Below are 17,811 nucleotides of genomic sequence, written 5' to 3'. Positions count from 1 at the left end.
GGCTATGGCAGGACGCTTCATAATACGGAGAAGAATCCACAATGCTAGGGGCAGTCAATTTCTTTATTGACAAACGAATTCGATCGTCACAGCTAGTCGCTAGTTATTTGGTGTGGCGGAAAAAAGAGAGGGCGACAGAAAACTAGGAGGAAGCATTTTGACCAGTCGTGAGATTCTTTTGGAATTACAGTCGGAAGTCATTTGGAGTGGAACGGAGGTTCGTGAAAATTCTCACCCGATTAGGGAGGATTCCGCTTTTTATTTCGTCAATGTAATCGATGAAATGCGTCTAAACCAATGTTTTTAATAAATAACTTATGACAATACTTTTGTAGTCCCAAAATTGCTTTTATCTATACATACAAACGCTTGAGACTTCGTGATCACCCACACACATCAAAGCCCGCGGTTTCACAAACATGAAAACACCACGATGATTTAGTGAATGCTTTAGCACTAATAAACTTATAAACATTGTTCCAAGAATGAACCTATAAACACCCGTGTTCGCGCGATCATGAATCGGTCACGTCCGGAAGCCCCTACGTTTGACCCGAGAAGCCTAGCTCCATGCCATCAGTTGAGTCAATACACAAATGACACTCATATCTTTTAGACAATACGTGACATTACCGGGAACTCTAGTGATATGACAGAATTCATTCTCTTCTAGCATCTGAATCGCACACCGGGAATTAAGCATCAGATCCACTGTCCACGCGCGATCATCCAAGATCGCACGAGAATGTGCGAATGGAAATACGGTTAAAAAAAATAGAAATTTAACACGCGAAGTTACATACATGCTAGCACACGCGACATACAAACGCCCACGCGATCGAACACTTCAACGTACAACCGCTCGATTGCTTCGCGATGATATGCGCGATATTGAAGTCCATACGCCCGCTCATATCTAAACCGTACAATGAACATCACATTCAGAATCATGGCCCGCTGCAATTGGCCTGAAGCAGTGTTTCAGTGGGTGATATTTCCCGTCTCTTCTGCAATTGTAGTAATTCTGATGGGGAGCGCTTCCGAGAAACTAGCTCTACAGCTTCAGTAGGACAACTCTCGAAAAAATAAATTATTGACAAAGGCAGCATTTTTTGTGTTCATCTATCGTGCACAAGAACATTCGTGAAAATTTCAACATTGAAAAGTCTGATATATCTTACTTTTGTGCAAAATAGTAGATTTAATCAAGTTTTCAACTTTGTTTTGAAATTCTAGAAATTTGATTCAGATATCTGAATCTGCATAATCGTGACTGGAATGAATGGTTATATGGGAATACAGCAATCGCTTTTTCGGATTATTTAATTATTTTGACATTTGACCAATTAGTTCTGCATAGTTTTTTTAACCACCTTTAAATTGTCACAAGGGAAAAAAGAACCAATTAAATATATCCGTTCTTCAATACGTCCAACTGTACGAACCACCAGCGTCCATTCCGGCATAAGGGTACCACTCCGTCCATACCATACCGCAGTAACAGTCCCGACATTCCACAACGGAAAAAAGTATGCGAGAAATTGATCACGATATGATTGAACTTGAAGCTAGTACATATACAGTTTGCAGGAATTGTGCGGAACAATTCGATATATGATTTTTTTTCTCTCTCTCTCTCTCTCTCTCTCTCTCTCTCTCTCTCTTCTAGCTTCGTTAGATTCCGTTACGAATTCTTCCGAGGTAGGGTATATGTCAGCAAGGACATACATGTACCTACACATGGTATTGCGGGGGAAAAAGAGATTCAGTTCAGTCACTGTGTGTGCTTGTGGCTGTAGATGTACTCACCGGATAATGCTTCCTCGCAAGCTTATATTGCAAAAGTGCCGCCAGCCATAACTGAATGGATTTTATTTAGTTTATTGAGAACGGAATTGCTTGCTATTGCGGAAAATGAACTTCCCCGGGAGACATTCGCTTTTTTTCTCTGTGTGATTAAGGGACACTTTTATTGACTTCCAGGAAACTGTCAATTGAACTTGGACATTCTGAAAGCGGCAATCTATGCTGTAGAAAGTTTGTAGTAGAAATATGCAGTTTATGCCATTCAATGGTGAGGATTTTTTAGGTCAAATATATGTCATTCTTTTTTTAAAAATTAAAAGGGAAAAGTTAACATTTGATTTTGTTTCCTTTTTGCTTTTCTCCTGTAGAAAGACTATGTAGTCACTCTGAAAATCCCCTTGTTAACCGAGGCCCGGAGGGATGAGTCTCGTATACCATTCGACTCAGTTGGTCGAGTTCGGCAAATATCTGTGCTTTTTTTTATTTTTTTTTACAATGGAGAAGACCTTTACGTCCTAGCCCAGTACACGTGCTATTGGTAGGGTCCAAGCTACCGCACGGGGTGCACTGGGGGCGTGTCGGGCCTCATTCACTCTCACTCACTGTACTCATTCACTCTCACTCACGCGTTGATACGTCCTGTATGAGGCTTACTTGGGCTCTCAAACACCCCCATATGAGGCTGACTTTTGTGCTCACCTTTTTCGTTCCTTGCGAGGCTGACTTGTGTGCTCACCTTACTCATTCCTTGCTAGGCTTACTTTTGTGCTCGCCCCACCCATACCATGTGAGGCTGACTTGCGTGCTCACCCTATCACCTGATTCACTCTCGATCGTGCCACTTTATTGTACCTCTGTCACTCCCCCTGGCATCCCATGTGGGACATTTTTCTTAGGCCCCACTTCTGACATACCATGCGAGGCTGACTTGTGTGCTCGCCTTTTTCATTCCTTGCTAGGCTTACTTTTGTGCTAGCCTCTACCATACCATGTGAGGCTGACTTTTGTGCTCACCCTTAACATGCCGTGTGAGACTGACTTGGATGCTCACCCTTTCACTCCACCCTCCCGTCTTGGCATGAGGCAGTCCACTTATATGCCTATACACTCACTCTTCTGTCTTGCTTCGGGGTGGCTGGGTTTACCCCTTACGCGGTTGCCAGTCGCTGCGCCAAACCTGCCTCGGCATGAACAGACCATTCACTCCCTTTTTTGCGCTTGGCCCTGTTCGCTCCAGCTCACCAATCACTAGTTAGCCATGCCCGTCGTCTGTTGCTCGGTTCGCCAGATTACCTGTAGCCTACAGGCAATCTGGATGGTAGCAGCCGAGACTGCGTTCCACTTCTCCACCGATTGAGACATCCGCTGAATAAGGGTATCAGGGGTTGTGTCGCAGCCACAGACGTCAAGCATTGCTCTTTTTTCGACGTCGAACCGATGACATACGAACAGTATGTGTTCGGCAGTTTCATCTACACCTGGGCAGTCCGGGCAGACTGGGACCTCCGCGTGCCCGAACCTGTGGAGGTACTGACGGAAACAGCCATGGCCTGACAGGAATTGTGTCAGGTGGAAGTGAACTTCCCCATGGGGTCTTCCAACCCAGCTCGATATGCTAGGTATCAGCCAGTGGGTCCACCTCGCGGGCTCCGCTATTTCCACGTAGCTCGAAGCACTCCTCATCTTCCCGAATGACCAGTCCGACTGGCATCATGCTCGCTATCACGCAGGATGCATCGTGTGATACCGTGCGGTAGGCAGATATCACTCTGAGGCACATCACGCGGTAGGTGCTCTCCAGTTTCTGTAGGTAACTGGTTACCCTCAGTGCTCTTGACCATGACGGGCCGCCGTACCTGAGGATAGATACGGCAACGCCTGCCAGTAACCTACGTCTACTGGCGCACACCTTTGAGCTGTTGGACATCATTCTCGATAGAGCCGCAACAGCAGTCGACGCTCTCTTGCATGTATAATCGACATGGCTGCCGAAGGTCAGCTTGTCGTCTATAATGACTCCAAGAGACTTCAGACTTCGCTGTGCGGTTGTTGACGATAACTACCTCCGTCTTATGATGAGCGAGCTCCAGGCCTCTCGCGCTCATCCATTCCTCCACCGTGTTGATCGCGTGTTCTGCGGTTAGTTCTACCTCAGGGATTGACTCCCCGTAGACCTCCAAGGTTACGTCGTCGGCAAAGCCGACGATCTTGACCCCCGGAGGGAACTTTAATCTCAGAACCCCGTCATACATGGATCGAGCCCTGCGGGACTCCGGCGGTAATCGGAACCCTTTTCTGACCGGCATCGGTCTCGTATAGCAGTACGCGGTTTTGGAGGTAACTTTCCAGGATCCGGTACAGACCCACCGGTAGGCTAAGCCGGTGTAACGAGAGCGCGATGGCATCCCAGCTTGCGCTGTTGAATGCGTTCTTCACGTCAAATGTCACTAATGCACAGTATCGAATGCCTCGCCTTTTCCGTTGGATCGCTATCTCGGCAGTATTTATCACTGAGTTGAGAGCGTCCACTGTGGACTTACCCTTCCGAAAGCCAAACTGGTTGCTTGACAGGCCGTCCGTACCTTCCGCGTACGGGGTTAGCCTGTTGAGGATGATCCTCTCAAGCAGTTTGCCAGTCGTGTCGATCAGACAGATTGGTCTGTACGCCGATGGGTCGCCTGGCGGCTTGCCGGGCTTCGGCAACAACACCAATTTCTGCCTTTTCCATCTATCGGGGAAACGGCACTCGTCAAGGCATCTCTGCATAGCTAGCCTGAACATGTTCGGGTTCGCTATGATCGATGCCTTGAGAGCGTTGTTTGGAACTCCATCCAGCCCTGGAGCTTTGTTCATTGCTAGGGATTTAGCCACTGCGAGTAGTTCTTCATTCGTCACTGGAGCCACCATTTCGACCGTGCCCGCACTGTCTCGTAGTGCAGGTGGCCAGGGGCTTGTGGCTCGAGACGGGAAGAGTACTTCGATAATCGTTGCCAACCGGTCCGGAGACCGTTCTGGGGGTGAGGAGCCCCCTTTGGTCTTGGCCATCACAATCGGCGAGATTGTTTGACACATGCACATATACATACATACATACACACACATACAGTCATTTTACGATCTCGACGAACTGAATCAAATGGTATAAGATATTCGGCCCTTCGGGCCTCGGTTGAAGAATCGAAATTTCGACCGATTGCATAACCTTTCTATATGAGAAAAGCAAAACTCTAAAAAACTGACTTTTTCTATGTTTTACAAAAATACTCATAACTTCTATATTTTTATTTAGATTTCAATGAACAACCGCTCATTATTTTCGTAATTGATCATTCGACGAGTCAATATGCGCTCATGCAAGGGTCATATATGCTTCATCGGTATTTTCGGTGCCGTTGCCGGTCACAGCGCACAGCGAGGACAGTAATTATATCGATATTTGCCTTCGTGCGGTGGCTTAGATAATAAAACATTGGTGTAGAGTTGACAATAAGATTTGTTGTTAACATTCTGTACCAAAACAAATCCAAATAAAATCGATTCAAGAATCGATTATTTGTAAATAGCAAACTTTAGGAAAGTAGGTATATAAACCGAAAAATTGTATAATAAAATCAAGTTGAAAACGAACAATCGTGAGTAGTGCTTCACTCCAGTCACAAATCCTTTACTTCGTGCCCAGACCCTGGAGTTCTTCGTTGGTTTTTCCAATTTAATAAATCCCAAGTCAAATTACTTCCTTGTTTGTCACGCAAGCGGGGAAGCAAATTGTCTTACGGCCAGATTTAGTATTGGTTTGTTACGCAGAACGATACTAACTGGACGAGGAATTCCCGGCTTATTGAGCTATAGCGTGTGGTATTTGTAACGCAGGTGCCACAAACTATACTTAGTCTAGAATTAGAAGTGGTTTGTACCGCAGCACAGTGGCACGACGAGTGACAAAACCCCAAAAATCAATGTCTTGTAATTCTTTCTAAAATATTTATTTTATTTTTCTCTTGGTTCGAACAAAAGTATCTTAAAATTTTACGATCAATTGAAAAATTTAATATCATTTCAGTAATTTATCTTTAAACCTCTTCCAATTTTTGAGATGGTCTCCCATGGGTCAGTTATCATGAATCTGACTCCAAATTTAGTGTAGTTTCAAGATATAGCCTCATCTTGCGCATTTTTGCGCCGAAGTCTATGTGTATGAAAATTCCCATATGGAGACGCCCTGTAGCTCATTAATCTTCTTACAAATTAATTGCCTATTCGACATCATATTACTGAAAAATTAGCAATTTTTACTAGTTTTGGCAATCATTTCTGCTATCCGATGTTATTGACTATTATTGTTAACGTGTATATTAACCCTTTAACGACCAACGCCTTCAAATGGGTTTACATAAAAGCAGTAAAAAAAAGAATTATGGAATTTCAAAACTGATAGCAGAAATGGATTCAGCGACCCAAAATTAATTAAAAAACCAATTGTTAGCCACATAAACCAATTTTTATAATTTTGTCACAACTTTGTATGGGGAGGTGCCACTGTGCGCAGGACGCTTCTAACTAGACCCAGCACCCCCTTCTGCGGCGTGAGATCGTTCGACGGAACGATATTACTCATAACTAAAATATCACGATAACGAGAATAGAAATTACAAAAATTGCAACAAAGATCCTGAAATCATGAATTTTAATCCCGCTAGTCTGATATAAAAATGCGATAGTAAACTCATGAATAAGATAGCACAATAACGTGATGGGAAATCACAAGAATCGCGAATGAGCTCTTGAAATCACGAACATCATTTGACTGTCGGCTGTGTATTCCCTGTGTGCACTTGAGAAGCTATGTGTAGAAGCTGAAACACTTGAATCCAGCAGCGAATCCTGGAGGAGGGTTCGGAGGGTCCGGACCCCGCCAAAAAGTTTCAACTTGTTAACATTAGTTTCAATTTTAAAGTAATTTTCAAACTCAAAATCATTTCAAATCAAATTTTTGACTGGTTTTACAGACCTACTAGGGAAGTTTATTTAGGAGGAACTAGGAAATATTTCTCGGGGTGGGGTGGGGGTACTTAATTGATGAGGGAAGGTGGGTTTAGGGAAGGATGGTGTGCGATGGGGGGATAGACCGGGATTAGGTTGACGATTTTCAGATTGATTGTATTACCTTTCTATATGAGAAAGGCAAAAAAGTAAGGTGAATTTATAAATGTGGGACATCACTTTTTTCACTTAAGGTTGGACAGAGAAAGGGTAAAATCCGCAAACGAAAAAAGCAGTTTTTTTCCACACCGTATGTCAGATCTTCATAAAAATCAATCAGCAGTACTGTAACAACATTCTACATACGCTGATTGATTTTTATGAAGATCTGACATACGGTGTACAAAAAAAAACTGCTTTTTTCGTTTGCGAATTTTGCGCATTCTCTGTCCAACCTTAAACCGCCATAATAAACGAACAAAACGCACCAGGGCTTCTAAATTTCGAGAAACATCGTAGAAGCTTCAAAACAAATGCTAAAAACTTGGTACAGCTTATTTGAATAGAAAAAAAGTTATTCTATGTCCATCTTCTCATTATCATTCTAACCCAAGTATCCGCCTTCTCATTACCCGCAATGGAGTACTGCGAAAGAACTCAAACTAAGCTAATCTGCTATGATTTGTCAGATAAAGTTCTCAAAAACACCCATGCTTTCTCCAGGAAATACAAAGAGTGCTTTCCATGCTCCATCAAACGGAGAGCTTCCCGTAACTGTAACGATACGGGCATGGTCGTTGATAGGTAAATATAAAACCATCAGTTTTGTGGGGAGAATGTTGGCAGCACAGCCTCTTTTATGATTGCACTCACCACTACTCTCATAATAATTAGCATAGAAGCGATGCATAGCTGTCATCATACGACGAGCGTTCCGTGTATTCCAATCACAGGATGAATCGAATAAACAACGTATGCCCTAGCCACTAAACGAAACGTTATTTCTCTGATGATCCATCCATTGATCTGTCGACGGACTGGTGCCAATAATCGCGTTTCATTTGCATTTGTAGCGCTGCGTGTATTGGGAAAAAATCTGGCGATCCTACGTTCAAAAGTCCCTTTCGCGTACAATTCTAAGCAATCTTTGCCCACCACGAACTAGGAGACTGTTCACGGTTGTTCGCGTTGGGTACTCGTTTGGTCTGACCTTTAATCGTAGTGCAAATGCATTGTGTAAAATCTGGGGGAAAATGTAGGAACTGAAATATAGGGACACTTGAGGTTTTTGAGGTCCCATGTGTAAATTCCTGCTAGTGCCTTGTTTCTACAATAAGTCGCTGTAGGCCCAATTGTTTGCAACGACGGCAGAACATGCCTCGCGGCACAAAAAGGCGAACAGGCAGACTAACCCTGTCCAAAAGATGAAAGTTTGGAAGTGCACATTCGACGAAAGGTATGAAATGAGGCTGATGGAAATATACTATACTCCTACATATACTCCTTAATTTTTCCTGAACGCAATTGTTTGCGAACCAGAATTTTCACTGGTCGAAGCAAAGGGTTCTTGAAGGAGTGAACCTCATACTTCGCAATTAAGGTCCCTGTTGGAGATTCCACCATCAATCTCTACTTCCCGGGCGGGTACATAGACAAGATACTTCTTCGTACACGGCCAAGTGGTATTAAGTTAAATCTCGCAAATATCGATGGTGTTAAATGGTTTATCTCTGCCCTCATTTAAGTTTGGTATGAATATATACCAAATTCGTTACTGATACTTTTTGCGTGTTTCAGGCAACTAGCAGTTGTTGAATTGAATTCTGAGATGATTATGACTTTCATTGGTTTAGTTTTCGATAAAAATACACTGAAAACAAAATTCAGTTTGGATAAGGAAAAGTTTTTTTCAAATAACTTTTTTTTCCTTGAAAGTGCCCAACTTGAATATTTGACGGTAGGTAGATAACATAATTACCTATCCTGGAACAAAATTTCATCCAAATCAAAGATGGTGTTTTTTTGTAAATCGACTTTAAATTTTTAAAATCGATTTTTTTCAATGTCAGAGTCGATAAAATTTTTTTTCAATATTATTAAAAAATTTGACTAATTTTGTGAAAATCACTCCTAAAACATTTTTTTATAGGATTTGTCATTTTTAGACTATAGCCATTTGAAAAAAATTTGCAAAAAAAGTTTGACCCTTTTCAAAAGACAATCTAGATCATTTTTCTAAAAAACAAGGAATGCAAAGTGGCTTTTTGTGACAAAGTTCTCATGTACAGAAAGTCCCTGGGCTTGGGTGATGAGCCTAATGGGCGCGTACTCTTGCTTGGTCGATAAGAGTGGGAGATCCGAGCGAGTGCTGGTTCATTGATCTCTGAATCTCATGACTAATAATCATTCGATCGAGTGTTTTGGCGGACGGCTGATATGGATGTTTCTACTTTCAAATGGAGGAACATGCTGGTTCGGTTGTTCGGGGACTCATTTGATCTTGAGCATAGTGATCGAGTCATTCGATTCGGATCGCTGGACTGTCATCTATAACAGATGATCAGACTGAAGGTGGGTGTTTTTATCTCTTAAATCGCTCTGTCGCTCTGGCTCGTGAAGATGGCGAGTAACACTCGTTTATAACGAATCGGATTCGCTGTTTTCAGAAACAGAGATGACAATCTCTTATGGATGGAACCTTCTCTTAAACATACTGTTCAACCACTAGTTAATGCTCAACTAGATCAACTTAATAAACTGAAACACGTAGTTTTTGAAGAAATCCAATCCACGTGAACCACATCACCAAACACCTAAAAGTAGTTTAGATGCATGTAATATCTATTTCTGTGATATCTATTATCTTATCTATTCTATTATCTATTAATATCTATTTCTTTATCCCTCTCGCAGGAGGATTGACGGTATTGTAAACATCATCAGGCCACAATAGACTAAATAGAATTATCTAAATATAAGGACCTTTCGCTCTTTTTGGTTTCTATTTGCACCAAGTGCTACTACTAGAGGTTAATTAGTTCTTATGTTAATAATCCACCAATCATTATGACGCAAGATTTTATTTATATAAGAAGCCCGCTTCAAGATGTTGATTACAATACGCCTCGATAGTGGTGTATCAAGGAGACCGGGAGGGCTGATAGCAGCCTTTTTTCTGTTCTTTACCTTTCTTCTATTCACCCGCTCATAAACTACAATCAACTAGTAACAAATAGATAATTGAGAAAGGATGTGCTATGTGTGGTGGTTGGCTATTCAAGTATTAGTAGTGTTTGAAGTACTAATGTATGTCTTTCATGTGATGATCATAACTTTAGCTGTATCTTGTACCTGTCTAATCTATTGCGTCTCTCATATATTGTCTTTTATCTCTTCTTTTCGAATCCTATACTGCCATTCTACTCCCGCCTTCAGCTGGGTCAGCAAAGATGGTGACAGTGAACGTCTTAACACTCACACATTCTCAAACACGGTCTCAAGCGGATACCTACAAAAATTCCTTCGCGCGCCCGATTACGAATCGGTCACGTCCGGAGGTCTACCCTTGATCCCAGAAGCCTGGGTCCATGCCTTCAGCTGGACCAATTGGGCAAATACGCTCATACCTATTGGGCGGCACGTCTTATGGCGACATGACCGGGAACCTTATCGATATAAGGGATCCCACTCTCTGCCAGAATTCTGCCCGCACACCGAAAATTTAATACTCACGGTTCGCGCGACCATTCAAGAACACACAACACACGCCAATATGTTACAAAATCACGTCAGCGTACAAACGTTAGAACCCTTCGCGATTTTCCAAACAACCTACGCCCACCAACTCGCAAGCATGATTATGCCCCGGTGATAAGGTTAACGTCTCAGCGCTCATGAACTTACTAACGCGATCCCAAGCGTTAATCTACAAACTCCCGCGTTCGCGCCATCATGAATCGGGATCGTCCGGAAGTCTATCCTCGGTACCAACAGTCTAGATCCATGTTAATTTAAAAAGAAATAAATAAAATTGAAAAATTAAAAAAAATCGCTCCCATATCCACTAGACAAAACGTTCCATGGCGACATGACCGGGAACTCTAGTGATATGGGATAACTCACTCCCTGTCAGAATGTGATCCATACACCGAACTAAATATCAGAATGACGGTCCGCGAATATATCAATGGCCGCAGGGTTTCAAAATCGAATTTATACACGCGAAGTCACATATACGCGAGCACACGCGACAAACACGTCAACATACGAACGCTTCAGCCCTTCGCGATCATCTACGCACACCTATGCGCGCGATCGCGCAAACTTGATAACACTCCGGTAATTATGTGAACGTTTTAGTACTTACGAAGTTACGAACGCCAACCCGCAAACGCGCGCGTTCATGAATCGGTCACGTCCGGAAATCTTTAGCCTTCATTCTAGTAATTTAGGTCCATACATTCAGTTGGACCAATCAAAAAAATAAAGCTCATATCCACTAGATCACACGCTCTACGGCGACATCGCCGGGAACTCGTGATATGGAAGATCTCACTTTCATTTAGCATCTGAGCCGTACACCAAATATAAAGTATTAGATTCACGGTCCGCGCACGATTATCCAAAGAACACACGAGAATATGCGCCCAACTCCTATCAGCAGAAGGCAATAGATTCTTCACATTTCCTTTCGATCATGGCCATATGAGCCTGCCTAGTCCTAGTTTTCTGTGTTATGGTTATAACTGATTTGTTCTACAATACCTATCTTTCAATTTCATTGCTTTTGTTTCTTTTAGTCTTCAATTTTCCAAAAACAGCCCACAAAATCGATACAATAATCGAAATATCGCTCGTTTACTCTCTTCACGGATATGGTCGGACAAAGTATTCAACCGGGTTGTCAAACATCAATTGAGTTATTTGAAGCCAACGAAACGTGCACATATTTTATGTGTTTGGATATATACCATCACACGTGGATTAATCTATATGAAATGGAAAAAACAGCGTTATAATTTACGAATACTTAAAGTATGTACAGTTTTTCCGCACATATATGAAAGCTAAAAAGAACTACTTAGACAGTGCTAAACCATGCATATGATATGCATTGATTTAAAAATTGATTAATTGCGTATTTAAACAATTGCTTGAAACCTACTTTTGTTTAGTCGATAAGGTTCAACTTCGAGTTAAATTACAATATATTTCTTTCGTTTTATTTAAATGACTTAAAATTAGCGAATATTGTAGTGACGCTTCGATTTTCGCTTTACCATTTCGATCAATGCATACCGTTTTAAACAACGCACAAATTTTAAACTTTTATGCCGTACGAGTACCTAAATAAATCGAAATGAGTGAGAGTGTGCCTTTGTAAACACACCGAGCTTCAAGGTGTTCCACGAAGCTCAAAACAATCGGCTTTCCAAATTTGAGAACCGTCGATTTGTTTTTTTTGTCAGTTTATAAACTCTGTATCGCAAAAAGCAACGCGGTACTAGATTCATCGCAACGGCATGCTCTGAACTAGTATTGAGTGCCGTAACTCACAAGTTGTGGAGTGCAAAGCAGTACACAGTGCACTGCATAATTTAAATATATCTGTCGGCTATTGCTGTCGTCAACGCTCCGACGTTCGACCAGATAATGAGCTCATCCGAGAAATGCTAAAAGTTATATATCCGAGGAAGATGTCATCGGCAAAATCAAAACAGCCAATCAGAGCCATGGAAAGGAGACATTACGAACGCTTGGCCGCTGGATGCCTAGACCTGTCGTCGTCCCCACCCCCAGCGGTAGCAGGGTTCAAATGCAGCACTCATCGCAGCGCATTGTCAACATGCCTGACTAGTCTTTACGGCCCGACGTTCGACGGGAGATTGAACTCGCTTGAGGAATGATATTCTTTAAATAGTCGAGGACAACGTCATTCATAGAAGCGTAGTGTACTGGGCAGGGATGCCATTATTCTAGATTTATTTGGCACAACCAGAGTTCTTTGCAGCTTCCTCCTGACAAACCTCTCACTCTGCCAGATTTTGAAATTATAGAAGTGTTTGCACACACATTTTGGATATTTGCGGCGCATTTTCACTAATTTAACAAACATCGAATGATAAGTTTCGATGACTTTGAGGTCGTCGATAAGTGACAGAATTTGCCAGACATTTTTAATTGATCTGCCAGACATTCTTTGAAAAATAGTGGCAAACCTTTTCGTGTTCGTTTGAGTCACTAAGGTGCTCCCTATAGACGGCTCTGCCGGGGATAGATTGGCTGATGTATAGGAGTTTCCGCGTTTTCCGAGATCTATTCATTTTTGCTTGTTTTTCAATAGTATGCTATTGAAATACAAAAACACTATAGCAATAAAACTTAATTTCAGTTAATTCCGAATTGTTTGGTGATAACCAGACGGAAATCCGTTCATAAATAACAAAGTTATTAGCGTTCAAAATAGTGACGCAAAAACGTAACATCGCTTAATTTAGAATGACACCCCACCCCAGATAGTGCAGTAAGACATTTTCAATGTCAAAACTAAATTTAAGGGGGTTGCCATAGAAAACGCTTTATAAATCGATAAGCTTTAATCCTACAAGTTGAAGTTTTTCTACAAAATTCTTCATTACGAGTCATTTTTTATAGTGCGATCATAGTAAGCCATGCTTAATTTCAATTTTTATCGGATTGAGGGGAATATTCATACGAACAATTCCTCCAAGGACAACATGTGAATATTCAATTCACATGGTATCTATATAGGAATTGTGTTGATGGTTTGGCCTCTAGTGAATTAGGTTCACGTTTTTGGCGTTTCCGACTAATGTGGGTATTCGGGTTCCGAGTAGTGATAAGACCTGGTTTAATTAAGATCGGTTCAGACATTTTCTAGAAACACACACATTGTTCAAAATCAATTCTCCAGACGTCGGAAAATAGCTTCAAATTGGAGCCATTTTCATATCTTTCTCTTAAAAAGAAAGTAAAACTGTTTAAAAATATGAGAAATCATTTTTTCCGCGCACCAGTTTTATTTCAAGAACTAAAGATCAGCGTCCTTTTTCCAATTCATTTCAGTTTTCGTTTCGCTTGCAACATAAACAGCAATGAAGCCACATATAAAATCAATAAGATTCATAAATTGTGACTGTTGAATAAATAAATTATGACCCTTGGACACATAGAACACCGAAATAGGGCAACCGAGTGCTCATATTGGCGAATGCAACATGAAAACAGAAGCGTTGTAGAGTATAGGAAAGTACTTCGTTGAGGTTATATTTTCATGGTACCGAGTTGAGCTCAAGAGGAAAGCACAGCAGAAAACTATAATTGCACCTACTACGTATGGGAAGTGTGGCAATGTTCGGTGAGTGTCTGTTGGTGGTGAGCATCGTTGCACCAGCGAAGCACTGAAGGACCAGTCCAAGCTGTGGTATTCCGTGTTCGTACACAGAATGTGAACAGACTATGTGGGGATCTATAATATGGTCCAGGGGATTTAAATGCAACTAAAGTGCCATTGGGAAAACTAACTGTATCGGAAAGTGCTGTTCTTTACGAGACCGGTTGGTTGAAGTAATTCCACCAAACACCACTGCTGCTCTCCGCATGGTCATGGTGGAACTGGATTTCGTTAAAAAATATTGGCGAATAAACTCATTCAACAACACGATGGACGGAAATTCGGTCCGACACATCACTGTCCTGTTTTGGCACGTACCGCGAAGCATGGGAAATGCACTGAACAGAGAAAATGTTGAAACGGTAGAGGTCTGTCGAGTCATGCACAAATGGGCAAACGCATGTGATCCTCGCAAATGCTTTAATTGATTATAGCCCATCAATGTGATCTGATAGCAATGTAACACATGTTGATTGACTGTTTCGAAGTAATTGGTTGATTGCGTACTGATTATGTTTAGCTATGCTGTAACATTATTTAGGTATCAATTATCGAAGTTGGAGCCTTTGGGTTCCAGTCGCGTATGATTCAAGATTTAGAGAAATAGTTTAACTGTAATATTTCATCGATTAAATAAGCACCATAACTAACAATGTACAATTTTCCTCTCTTCCCTAGGTTCATCCATTTCGATCCTGGAATCAGCGGTCAAACCGTTCCCATCGGTGACGACCGGGAGCCCTCCCTCGCGTTGCAGTGACGTATCGGCCATTTGGGCTCCTTGCATCTGCACCCTGGAGATGTGCGTCGGTTGGTACCCCTGCGGGTTGAAATACTGCAAGGGGAAAACGGACAGCAACCAGCTGCTGAACGGCGGTGGTGGTGGAAGTTCCAGCTACCGCTGTGGCATTAAGACTTGCCGCAAGTGCCATCAATACTCGTACTACGTACGGGAAAAGCAGCAGTGCCTGTGGGATGAATGACCGCAAGTGGGCCACTGGGAGAAATGCGAGCACACCAACGACAATTATCATCACCACCACCACCAACACCATCGACTACCGGAGGAGTGCCATCGCGAAGATGGCAACGAGAAGCCGCTGGTAACCGGACCATGCACCGGCAGCAGTTTCCGCAATCGAGCAACGAGGTCATCAACAACGTCTAGATGCGACATTAACACTGTTAAACACAAATCACTGGCAGCGACAGGGATAACTTCGAGTAGTTACGATAGAGATAGGAACAGTTATAGTACGAGTAATAATAGAACCACAACTAGCATTAGGAGATGGTCGGTAGCAGCGGCAACCGAAACAATCAGTGAATTTAGTTTTTTACTCCATGATTATACGCCGGGAATGCTCAATCCCAGCCGACAGCGGTTTCCTTTACGGAGAACCAACGAAAGCCGGCGGGGAACAACCACAGCAGAACCAGATCCAGTAACTCGTCTAACGGATGTAGAAATGTGTTTCGAGTTGAATGAAATTATTTTATAGCACAAATAGCTTTGAATGAGTTTTATTTCTTCCCCCGTTTGTTTGGTTGTTTTATATCCGAATGTCCTTGTGCGTTCGCGTTTGTATGTTTTACTGAAAGAGTGATAGGAACATGAGTTCTTAGAAAGGCCAATAAACATTTCAAATGTTATGTCATAAAGAGTGGAACGATAACAAATTGGTCGATTTGCAGTTAGCGTTTTGGCTTTAAAAATGTCTTACTCAATTATTTGGGGCTCTAATCTAAAATATCTCCACACGACAGAACTATGTACGGTTTGCTTATAACTCCGCTAGTAAATGGATTTTGTCATTTACACACCAACCTATTCAGAAACGCCTAACTTAAATATTGGTAATAATTTAATATATCTGCAATACAAGTAATCTTTTGAATATAGGTAAAATTGGAAAGCTCACGAAAAAAAGGAAATTGCTATTCGTGGGGCAGATTTGTCAGGCAGAGCCGTCAATGGTCAATCAAACACGAAAAGTCATAAATAAAGGTAACGCGTGCCTATTTGAATCAGTTGCTTTTTGATAAGCAAGCAACATGATGACTATAACTAGGGACGTTGCGATACTTCCGGTACTATTTACTACGGAATCGTTACTTCTGTTTCCGATACTCGATGTTTTGGCATCAATACTACAAGAACGATACTTTACTGATATCGATACATAGTTAACGACATCGAAAAGAATCGAAGAAACCAGTGGTTTTTTGACCAAAATCGTGCGACCTATTAATTACGCCTAAATCGTTAAATTGGGTTAATGATATCTTCGGAGGACTTGTTGACATTGCAAGCTTTTTTACATGGTGTTGTTATTTATACGATTATTCTTCCTAAAATAGAAATATATTTCTTGTGAGTATATTAAAATTATGCCTTCGGCAAAGTTGTAGAGCTTTTGCCAACAATTTCGCTGAAGACACAAAATATGTATCTTTAATATTCTCAACATTATTGCTGGTTGTTTGTGGCTGATCCCTTTAAAGCTAAATCAGTTACACTGCTTTTTAAATATCATTCTGACAAGTTCGGTATGTTTCGTAAAAAGGTTTGATTTATCAAAATGGGCAAGTTTCTGCGTTACAACAATGGCTGATCTCGTGTATTTTCGAAGTAATTGGGCAGTTTTTAAAGATATATTTCAAATACTGATTGGTTGTTTGCGGTAAAACAGCTATGTTTCGTCAAAATCTTCCGCGTAGAGGAATTTTGGGAGGTCGTCTTTACAACTGCCATTTTGTATTTTCCTAGAATTTTTCATGAGATGAAACATGTATCGAAATGTGCGCAAGAAACAACAATGTGTTGTAGTTTTGTCCAGAAAATCACAATGTACTTCGACTCGTAGACAAAAATATTAGTTAAGGAATTTGCGTGTCCACTTCGTCTCATCAAAATGACACTAACTTGGTGAAAGGACTAAGCTAGTGCCGGATTGTCGCTAGCTCAAAAAAATAGTGACAAAATTTTTGATCCTGAGCAAACCCCTAGTCAAGCGTGATGTCCCGCCATTCCGGTGCTAGTTTAATTCTGCCACTAAGTTCTTGTCGAATTCTGATAAGACGAAGTTGAAACGAAAATTCCATTACTAATAGTTATAGGTTTTGTGCCCTGCACGCGCAAAAATGGTTTTAAACGATTTTCTCCTCAATGGAAAAAATAGCTTGTTCTCCATTAAGGAGAAATATAGCATAGTGTAGAACAAAAAAAAAATAAAATTTAAAAACCTTGAAATATTTCTATTTGTTCGTGCATTACATTCTACAATGATGTAAACTTTTAGGGGAATAAGGTCCTGGCTTATGCACAAACATTATGTTTTTGCCGCATTGGTAGAAATTTTCCACATGTTCAGGTTATCACTGAAAATCTTCAAGTTTCGTTGAAGTCGACAGCAAATGCTACAAAGACTTCTACCCGTATTACGTGTCGAATGAAGAACTTTTAAAGTCACGTAAATAATCAAAATAATAATAATGTATCAGAAATGCTAATATCATCACAAGAAAGTGACTTCTTTATGTCTGCGGGTAGATTGGGAAGATCGGTACAAGGTCAGTGCAATGTAAGCTATTAATCTTTTAAACCAGGA

At 41.4% G+C, this 17,811-nt stretch overlaps 1 protein-coding gene across 1 annotated transcript in view; it reads left to right on the top strand.

Annotated features, from left to right (window-relative positions):
- The window catches only part of LOC131681125 (out at first protein), a 353,771-nt gene extending 338,061 nt beyond the window's left edge, over positions 1 to 15,710 (top strand). The window contains exon 5 of the mRNA XM_058961836.1: positions 14,879 to 15,710. Coding sequence (XP_058817819.1) covers positions 14,879 to 15,183 — 305 coding nt within the window. The 3' untranslated portion in view covers positions 15,184 to 15,710. The remainder of the gene's footprint in view (positions 1 to 14,878) is intronic.
- The last annotated feature ends 2,101 nt before the right edge of the window (positions 15,711 to 17,811 follow it).

The sequence above is a fragment of the Topomyia yanbarensis genome, chromosome 2 (genome assembly GCF_030247195.1).
Source record: "Topomyia yanbarensis strain Yona2022 chromosome 2, ASM3024719v1, whole genome shotgun sequence".
In the NCBI taxonomy this organism is placed as follows: domain Eukaryota; kingdom Metazoa; phylum Arthropoda; class Insecta; order Diptera; family Culicidae; genus Topomyia; species Topomyia yanbarensis.
This window is presented reverse-complemented; position numbering and strand designations above follow the sequence as displayed.